The sequence below is a fragment of the Leptopilina heterotoma genome, unplaced genomic scaffold (genome assembly GCF_015476425.1).
Source record: "Leptopilina heterotoma isolate Lh14 unplaced genomic scaffold, ASM1547642v1 Lhet_1228, whole genome shotgun sequence".
Classification (NCBI taxonomy): Eukaryota; Metazoa; Arthropoda; class Insecta; order Hymenoptera; family Figitidae; genus Leptopilina; species Leptopilina heterotoma.
In genome coordinates this window covers 1-10,891 of record NW_025110841.1, presented here as the reverse complement: position 1 = coordinate 10,891, position 10,891 = coordinate 1, and the positions used below count along the sequence as shown (strand labels likewise).

At 32.5% G+C, this 10,891-nt stretch overlaps 1 protein-coding gene across 1 annotated transcript; it reads right to left on the bottom strand.

The window, feature by feature from the left end:
* Positions 1-2,403: 2,403 nt before the first annotated feature.
* LOC122511839 lies at positions 2,404-3,264 on the bottom strand. The gene has a single exon (XM_043627355.1). It carries the CDS (start codon positions 3,262-3,264, stop codon positions 2,404-2,406), a length of 861 nt encoding a protein of 286 aa, XP_043483290.1.
* Between the last annotated feature and the right edge of the window lie 7,627 nt (positions 3,265-10,891).

The following is a 10,891-nucleotide window of genomic DNA, read 5'->3' as shown; positions in this document are numbered from 1 at the left end:
ACAAACCAATCTATGTGGGGTTAAGTGTGCTTGATGTATCCAAAACGCTAATCTACGATTTTCACTACGGGTATATGTTAAAAAAATACGGCGACAATTGTAAACTGATGTATACCGATACAGACAGTCTAATCTACGAAATTAAATGTAAAGATATCTACAATGACATGAAAAATGACATCCAAAAGTTCGATACGTCAGACTATCCCGCAAACAACGTGTACGGCATTCCGCAAGCCAACAAAAAGATTCTCGGTCTAATGAAAGACGAATGTAACGGCAAGATCGTTACTGAATTTGTTGGCTTGCGGAGTAAGATGTCCAGCGTACGGGTTGAAGGTCAAGATTTTATTAAAAAAGCTAAAGGCATTAAGTCCGCAAGACGACAAACGATATTTGTTACCGGGGAGTACTGACACTCTACCGTGGGGACATTATGCGATCCCTAAAATCGACGAATGATTTTGTAAAATATGATTGTAAAAAAAAATAAAAGGTTTGTTAATAAATAATGCAATTATATACAATTTCCATGTGTTTTTATTTAAAAAATCCTTCCATATATACGTAATAACATGATTAAAACTTATATTAATGTAATATAATTTAAATGTGCAAATCGCCCCCAGTAACTTAACGCAAATGCCAATCAGCCAGCAAAGCAATCAAAGATTAATGTTAGCGTAGAATCTCTTTATAAATCAAAACTACTTCCAACAGCAGACCTTTACAATGCCAGTGCCAACTGATTTAATATTGATTCATTATTGATTCATTGTTGATTCATTATTGATTCATTATTGATTCATTATTGATTCATTAATGATTCATTGTTGATTCATTAATGATTCATTGTTGATTCATTATTGATTCATTGTTGATTCATTAATGATTCATTATTGATTTAATGTTAATTAAATTTGGCACTGGCAGTGTAAAGGTCTGTTGTTGGAAGTAGTTTTGATTTATAGAGAGGTTCTACGCTAACATTAATCTTTGATTGATTTGCTGGTTGATTGACATTTGCGTTAAGTTACTGGGGGCGATTTGCGAATAATAGATTATACATTTGCTTTATCTTCCCACGTATTGTGAGAATTATCAAAGCCAAGCCATTTGACAAGAACTTTGTTTCCACGTGTCTTGAGAATTTTTTCCACAAGATAAATATCTGAATATTTTACTTTAAGAAGTTCCTCTTCATAAAATCCTCCGCTGATGGGTTGATCCTGGTAATCCTTGAGCTTGTAAGTCACTGGTTGAGTTGATACAACTTGATCCACGGTGAATATTTCTGTTGTCCAATTGGGTGTATATCCTTTCTCGAAAACGTTTTTATATTTGCTTACTCGAACTTTGTCACCAATTTTATACTTTGGTCGTCTTAAAGGAATTTTTCTCAGTTTAGAGATCCTTTCTTTTAAAATTTCAACGTCTTCTGAAGTAACATCTTTAGGCTTCATTCCAATTGTTCTATGTTTGGTATTATTGTAGTTGGAAATAAGAGTAGGCAATATATCATACCACTTGTAGTTTCCTCGTAAACTAAATTGCATCCACATTTTTCTTTTTAGTGTTCGATTAAACCGTTCAACAATGGAAGCTTTCATATTACTGTACGTTGAGTAAAAATTTATTTTATGCTTTTTCATTAATGCTTCAAATTGTGAGTTATAGAATTCTTTTCCTTTGTCACTATGCAAGTTTTTTGGTATGCGTTTTTTAGCAAATATAGATTGCATTGCATGAGAAACATCTTTTCCATTTTTACTTTTTACTGGAACAGCCCAAGCATATTTCGAAAATATGTCTATAACTGTTAGTAAATACTTTAAACCTTTATTTATTCTTGAATAAGGTATCATTTCTACTAAATCTGCTTGCCATGTCTCATCAATATCACGCATTTCAACTCGCCGTCGAGGATAATTTTTTCTAACCTGGGTATGAAGTTCATTCACTACTGTTAATTTTTTGTTGTTCATTCTCGAGAGCACTTAAGCGAGTATCCAATTCACTAACAATTTCAGCTGTTCGATAAGATAAGTCTTGATTTATATCTTTTTCAAAATTTTTTATTTTTTCTGTAATAGAGTCTTCAAGAACTTTTAGAAATAAGTTGTTATTGTCCACCTCTGATCTAAGTGAGGCACTAGCTTCAAACAATAAACGCACTTCGTGTTTTATCATATGTCGTACAAGTTTTAAATTGACAGCGTCGTTTTCTTTTTCAGCGTTAGCAAGATTAGAGAGTTTTCTTCCTTCAACGTCAAAGTTACCTTGAGAATTAAGTTTAAAACCAACTCCAGGAGGCCCTCGTCTTGCTGTTCCTCTTTGATTGAGAGGATGTCCGAACACGTCAATGCTCATTGTTGAAATGAATGATATTTGCTAAAACACATCTTAATATATAATTTTAGCTTCACGTAGTTCCTCAATGATAGACATGATTTCATTATTGTGACTAGGATTTCCAGCAGCTTGAGAAGCCATTAATAGTCTAAGACGGTCAACCAACTCATTTGGATCATCCCAATAGATATATTCTCGTTGAAAATTTTTGTTTGTAATCATAAATTTAGGTAATGAACTACCGCTTACAGATGACCGTTTGGTAGGTGTTCGAGGGAAGAATTGAGATATAAAATTCAAATACTTGTAACTCTTATCCGTACGTATAGATTCAGAGGAACTATACTTCTTTTTGTGTGCATTAGTAGCAATCAGAATCTCTTTATAGTTTCTTTCATCATCTTCACTTATAAGCGATGTAGTAGGTTTACTTTTAAATAAAAGTTCAAGTAATCCAAGCGTTTGAAGATATCGTTTATTACCAATTTTTACATGCTGATCTTCAAGAGTTATTGGTGAATCACCAATCATAAGTGATCCATCACTTAGCTTACGTATGCCGTATGTTGAATCTAAACATTGCTTTCTATTATGATTTAATAAGTATAGAAATTTATTACTTATTTTATCATCATCTGGAGATTTTTCAGTTTCACTTTCAAAGTATATGCTATCATCCATCTTCTGCTCTTTCTTTTCAATCTTGATATTTTCATGTTCAGTGTCTGTCAAGTTAATAATTTTTTGTAAGGGTTGAACTATCGGTTTAAAAGTTTCAGTCAGCACATTTTCAGCTTCTTCTTTTCCTAATTTTAACATACGATGTTTTCGCCTAATTGCCTCGCTAGCTTTAGCAATTTGATGAAGATATTCTTTTTCTTTATGAAACATGTTATTATTACAAGGTTTCATATTGAACTAACAATATTTTAGGGATGATCCTATATTTATAGTGTTACAAAGCTATCAAATCCTTTTCTATACCTTCCATCATTTAAATCAGAATCCTTATCAATTACTACAAATCCATATTTGTCTGAATTCCAACATGTTGAACATAGTTCTCGAAATTGATTAAATGTCATGTCAGTATTAACATGATCATCATAAACATGCCTTAAATTTTTCTCATCTTGACGAAAAAGAACTAGTAAATTAACATTATCACGTACCAAATGTTTAGGAACGCGGGCATATGTTTGACAAAGATAAAAAGAATCAACATCAACATGTCTACCCATGCAAAAGAATGTCCTTACATTATCTTGCTTCTCGCAAGCAATATCATCAAATATAAATATTGAATTTCGTTTTGCATCTTTAGGAGTAATGACTTCTTCATGCTCACTAAATGGTAAATACTCTACTCCTTCAACATTATTAACAACTTGTTCCAAGAATTTATACTTGGGTTGATGTAAAGACTTTGAGTATAAGTAAATATTATCAAATCTAAGACCATTAGGATGTAAAATTAAAGAAAGGAGTACATTTGTCTTTCCACAATTTGATGGTCCACAAAAAATAGCTCGAATACTACCGGAAAATAAACTACCATGACGCTTCACTTTCTTCTCTTGTTGTTCAACAATCGAGTCTAGATTGACGACTGGCAGCTTGTGAAGTTGTTCCTTGAACCGCATTCTGATTTAGACTGCCGCTAAAGGTATAAATACAGCGCTTATATAGCTCACAAGTCATTCTAATTTTAACTTTCACAGAGTAAGGTATGATTATACATCATCGCTCTCAAGGAAAAGGGTTAATTAATAAACTTATAAACAAGTTACCATTTGAATTACATTTGCCAGGTTATCAATATTGTGGACCAGGCACAAAGTTAGCAAAACGTCTAGACCGAGGTGATCCAGGTGTTAATCCATTAGACGCCGCTTGTAAAGAGCACGATATTGCTTACTCGAAAAATCGAGAGAACGTTGAAGAAAGAAACGCTGCTGATAGAGTAGTAGCTGACAAAGCGTGGCAACGTGTATTTGCTCCAGACGCACAATATAGTGAAAGAGCTGCAGCTTACGCAATAACAAACGCTATGAAAGCAAAATCAAAATTTGGAATGGGAGTAAAGAAGAAGACAAAGTCAAAGAAACGAGTAAGGAAGACAAAATCAAAAAAACGAGTAAATCTCAGAAAAATTGTGGATGCTGCAAGAAAATCAATAATTTCTGGTAATGATGCTCGATCAACAATAAAGTCAGCTATTGAAACAGCTCGAAAAGCTGTAAGGAAAGCAGGTGGTAGAGAAAAGGTTTTAACACCTCGAATTCTACCTGTTCCATCAAAAGTTGGTGGTCTGTTACCATTAATTCCAATTTTTGCTGGTCTAAGTGCACTTGGAGCGCTTACTGGGGGAGCTGCTGGTGTAGCAAAAGCTGTTAATGATGCAAGTGCAGCAAAAGAGCAGTTGAAGGAAGCTCAGCGTCATAATAGAGAGTTGGAAGCAGTGGCACTTGGCAAAGGTCTACATTTAAAACCATACCGACAAGGGTTGGGACTTCATTTGAAACCATACGTTAAAGGACAAGGTATTAAGAGGCGATGTAGAAAAAAAAAAGTTTAAAGCTGCCTCAACGAGCACTTACAGATCTAGATTTACTTAAATATGCTAAAGAAATGAAAATTTCCCATTTTCGAGGAGTTTTTATGCGAAATGAACTACCTATAAGTGGTCCTCGAAAAAATGAATCCGCCATTATTAATTTAGATGATAAAGATGGTTCTGGAACTCATTGGGTTGCATATAAAAAAGTTAATAATAAAGCAGTATACTTTGATAGTTTTGGAAATCTTCAACCACCCTATGAACTTGTCAATTACTTAGGTTACAATACTTTAATACAGTATAATCATCAAAATTATCAAGATTATAATAGCTTTAATTGTGGTCATTTATGTCTAAAATTCTTATGTGGACAGCTTGAAATAACTCAAAAATATATTCTATATAAGTGATTGTAAGTCATTGCAGCTAATCAGTATATAAAAAGTCATCAACATGGAAGAATCTTTTACTCTGACTATCTCAGGCAATTCATCTGTCCTGGAGGCAGAATATTTTCCTCCGATAGAATTATTATCTAATAAAAATTATGTACTTGGCTTAGTTGAATTACTAACCTTCAATTCAATTCCTAATATTGATCAAGGTAAAAATAAATTTTATATTGGTGATAAAGTGATTACTATACCCCCTGGAAGCTATGAAATTGAAGATATTGAAAAATATATTCAAAACTCTATTGAAAATGGATCTGAAATTGTAAGAATCAAACCTAACAACGATCAACGATACTTTACGTAGTGAAATAACAAGCAGCCTTGAAGTGAGTTTTGAACAAAACGATTCAATTGGTAAATTATTTGGATTTACTCCACGAATATTGACAGCTAATATACCTCATACGTCAGATGTACCAGTAGCCATTCTTAAGGTAAATGCTATCAGAATTGAATGTAACATTACTACTGGTGCATACATAAATAATAAAAAGGTACACACAATTCACGAATTTTTTCCAATTGTACCAGCTGGATATAAGATTGTGGAAGTTCCATCTCACGTCATTTACCTTCCAATCGCCGTGAAGACAATACATAATATTCAAATAAGAATCGTTGATCAAGACGGAGATTTAATAAATTTTAGAGGTGAAACTATAACAATTCGATTACACGTTAAATCACCGTAATGGGAATTGTATTTCATAGAAAAACTGGTGGAAGCTATATAAATGAGTTACCATGTCAGAAGTCATTCATTCCTCAATCAGTTCGCAAGAGACTAACATCTCAGAACATACTATTTCTGAAGCAGCTCGGCCTAAGAGTTTATCAAGAAAACAAGGGAAAAAATTAATTTTTCACATACTTTTATTTGTTGTTGTAACAAAAATGGAAGAGATTTTAAACATTCTAAGTCCAGTAAAATTTGATAATTCTGTGGCACAATATGAGATTCATGCACATCAACCATACGTGTCATCAGCATTTAATACAGTGACGAGATTCGAATTGCAGTTCAACATCAAGACTTGTACATTCTTCCCTCTAAAAGTACTCTACACGTCACTGGAAGAATTGTTAAGCCTAACAATACGCTTGTAACTAATACAAAGTTAATTAGCAATGGTATTTCCTACCTGTTTAATGAGATTCGTTATGAATTAAATGGTGTTGAAATTGATCGCTCCAAAAATGTTGGTATTACAACCACAATGAAAAATATAATTTCTCAAACACCTAATCAAATGATTTACTCTGAAAATGCTGGTTATCTACCTTATGATGATGATGATAGCAGAGTAACAAATGATGCTGGATATTTTGATGTAAATATTCCACTAAGTATGATTATTGGTTTTGCTGAAGACTATCGAAAGATTGTTGTAAATGCAAAACATGAACTTATTTTAACAAGATCTCGTACTGATCTAAATGCTGTAGTAAACATTGAAGCAGCAGAGCGTGAAGAATTTAAAATTATTATTAATAAAGTTGAATGGTTGATTCCATATTTAATGGTAAATGATCGACAAAAAATTGAATTATTGAAATTCATTGAAAAAGACTCACTTATAAAAATGAGTTTTAGATCATGGGATTTGTATGAATATCCTATGATTCCTGCCACTCAAAAGCATGTGTGGACTGTAAAAACTTCAACACAAGTTGAAAAACCTCGATATGTTATTCTTGGTTTTCAAACAAATCGAAAAGAAGATCAAGAAGGTATGCTGTTATTGATTGCTCAAACAAAACGAATTTCTAAACAAGCATCTGTAGATGTGCGATTGGAATTTGAAGCAAGTGAAAATTTTCCAGCCAATACAGCTGCATATTGCCTATAATTCACGACCGCATTATACAGTATACACCAATCAGCGGCGTTGTTAAAAAAGTAACGTGATTGTAGAAATAATGACCAATCGTACACGACATCGGAGTGGGGGTATTTGGAGTGGTGGGGGAAAGGCTATAAAGAGAGCGTCTCTCTAAGGCTTGAGCCATTATTCTATTTCAGATACCATGGCGTACGTCGTAGATATTCAGTGCTTCAAGAGACCATACAACGAGTTTGTCATCAAAGAGTTGGCGATTCTACCACTTCAACAAGATGCTCATCCATTGGTCTACCCTCTTCGAGCCGCCATATGCCTGGAGTCGATTGCCTGCAAGATACAAATGTGAGAATCGATGGCTTACAAATAATTATCATGGTATCGATTGGCTGCTGGTGACGTATGTTATGAAGATTACAACCTATAATAAAAGACAGTACTAATAGGTACACCTACCGTTTATGTAAAAGGTTTAGAAAAACAAAAATGTTCGAAAAATATACATTGAATGTGTTTAATTTAGATGATTTTAAATGTCCGTCGCTAAAAGTTTAAGTGTAGACAGTTCATCTACATGTACAAATCACACACGTAGCTTTAGCAATTGCGCTGTTAAAAATGTATGTAATCTACGAAATTGGTTGATACAACCATCGAATGTACTACGAAATAATATAGAAAATAATGATGAAGTTGACAATGATTGTACATTGAAAGATTTTATAATGATGTGAAAATTTCCTATATAATGAATAAATGTATTAAATGTCTATTAATGTTTACTTTAATTAACCTTTCCCTATCCTATTATCTTTATTTATACATGTGTAAACTATAAACATGTTAAAACTAGTCTAAACTTGTCTTATGACGTCACAAAGTGGGCGTGGCTCAATAATAAAAGTGGGGGTATTTTACAACATAAAAAGCTATTGCGCATGCGTAAAATAGTGGTAGGGGTACTGCGCATGCGTGAAAGTAATGGTGGGGATAATGCGTGATATTTGGGTATAAATAGAGGCACTTGAGCTGTAAAGCTCATTCTGTTTTGTAACTCACAAAGTATTATCTCTAAGAAAAGATGGATCTAACCAAAATCAACGCCATTGGTCGCATGGATGCTTTCCTACCTACGAAGCCGCTTTCCGAGCTGACTCCTGGACATAAGTATCCTATAACAAAGATCCAGGTCGTTAACACCAGGTATGGAGTCAAGGTCGTCGTTGAGGTGGATAAAAATTCAATACATTCCTACCTTCAAGATTTGTACCAATGTTCACTGATGACTCGATATGCTTGGATCAGATGCAAGAAGCTATTAATTCTAAGCAATTACGACTGAAGTATATTGGTGGTCCATTCAACCATATTGAATTTAAAATAAAACAAGTGTAAATATTGTATATTGAATGTAATAAATGTATGAAATGTTATTAATACTGTATTTAATTAAATACCTTCATTAGTATTACGTTAGAGAATTAGGCATACATTTTAAGGTTATGTTTAATGAAATAGATTTTAAGGTTATGTTTAATACAATATATTTTAAGGTTATGTTTAATATAATAGATTTCAACAACTTTTACAAGCGCCATCTATTAAAATTTTAATAATCTTATTAGTGTAAACAATAGGGCGCCATCTTTGCCCGCGAAATACAAACGATTCAGTTGTGCGCTATCTCTCGACACACACACTCGAACCGCCCTCTGTCGGTACAACAAAATGGCGGCTCACTGTCCAAGCGGTTTGAATTTTTCAAATAAATTTTTAAATTTCCCGCGGTTTGCATTCGATGGTAACGCCATCTCTCGGAGGCAGCCGGAACTCAATGGTCGGTAAAGCAGAACACCCTTTCCAATAGACTTTAAATTTCCAAAATAAAATTTTTAAATTTCCCGCCAAGCAAGTTTGAATTCGCTAGTGGCGCCATCTAGCGGTGGCAGCAGGAACTACGCTCGGTCGGTAAAACAGAGAACCCCTTCTAAGCCACGCGAAAGTTTGAAATTAAATTTTTAAATTTCCCGCCAAGGGGTTTGGAATTTGTAAGTGGCGCCATCTAGCGGTGGCAGCAGGAACTACCCTCGGTCGGTAAAACAGAGAACCCCTACCAACCACTGATAAAGTAGAAATCTGCATTACCGACCGAGGGTACTTAGCCGAGATCAGAACCTGTCCCCGTACCCCCCTAGCCTATACTACTAATGACCAACTGAAAATCGACCTTCTGTTAATAACAAAAGAAAAAAATTTCAGTTCACAGATATGTCACTTGTAAAACCAAAAACGGCAAGTGGCCCACTTCTGTCAATGCTACTCTACTATTTCATTGCTTATAAAAAAATCAATTTTATCATTTTTGGGGCCCCTAGTTCACCGGGGCCCCGGACAGTCTAACCCCCCAAACCGTCTATTGCTACGCCACTGTATTCATTTGATAACAAAGTGTTAATGTTTTCGAATAATTTTACAATTAAAGAAATTTGTAAATAAATGTAATAGAACAGCGGAAAATTTCATTTTGTCTGGAAATCAGGGACGTTTGGTAAAATTCAAACTAAAATAATATCCCATAAAATTAAAAATAAAATTTGGTATATATAAATGTAGTTTTAAAAACCTGGAATAATTCCGTTTTTGTAGCTTGGAAACCTGGTGAAGTCAGCGAAGTCTCAAGAGTGAAGAAAAGCGTGGAATATATCTGATTTATAATTTACTTTTTTATAACAATTCTGTAGAATTCATTTTATAAAAAGTTTAATTGAATTTTTCTTTACTTCTTGAACTTTTTATTTTCTAATATATATTTAATTGAAAATGTCAGATAATCGAAATCACAAAATATTAATAATGAAAATAATTGAATCATTTTACGAAGAATTTTATCATTTTTGACAATAATTGAATTCTGGAATAATTTTATTATCAATAAAATAATTAAACTCTTGACAATATTTTTAAGGAAATTAGTAGTAGTTTTTTCTCATAAAGTTTAATGAAATTTTTTTTAATTATTTAAAGTTTGTAATTTTATTTTTTTTTCATTCAAGAATGTCGAAATAATCGAAATTGTAGGTAAAATTGAATTGTAAACAAATGGATTTAAAATTCGTAAAGAACTTTTTCAAAAATTATAAAAAAAATTGATTAAAGAAGAATTTAGGAAAAATTCTAGAAATGAATAATTGAATTGAAATGAAAATAATTTTGAAGAAATTACAGTAATAATATTTTTATAGTATAAAATAATAAATAGTATCAGGTAATAATTATTATATGTTATTAAATTTAAATTAAATACAAATTTTTGAAAATTTTAATTTCTATAAAAAAATATAATGATTAAATATTCATTTGAAAACAAAGTTATTAATGTTTTCGAATAATTTTACAATTAATGAAATTTGTAAATAAATTGTTATAGATTAGGGAAGAAGTCGGTTCGTCTGAAATTCAGGGAGTTTGGTAAATTAAAAATAGAATTAAAAATAAATTAAATATCCCATATAATTAAAATAAAATTTGGTATATATAAATGTAGTTTTAATAACTGGAATAATTCCGTTCTGTAACCTGGTGTGAAGTCAGAGAAGTCTCCAGAATTGAGGAAAGCGTATCTCGAATACCTGATTAAATTTTACAATTATAAATATAATTTTTTATTAAATTTAATTTATTGT

Excerpts from the sequence above, each read along its gene's own strand:
- LOC122511839 (XM_043627355.1), bottom strand. The coding sequence starts at position 3,264 with ATGAAACCTTGTAATAATAACATGTTTCATAAAGAAAAAGAATATCTT.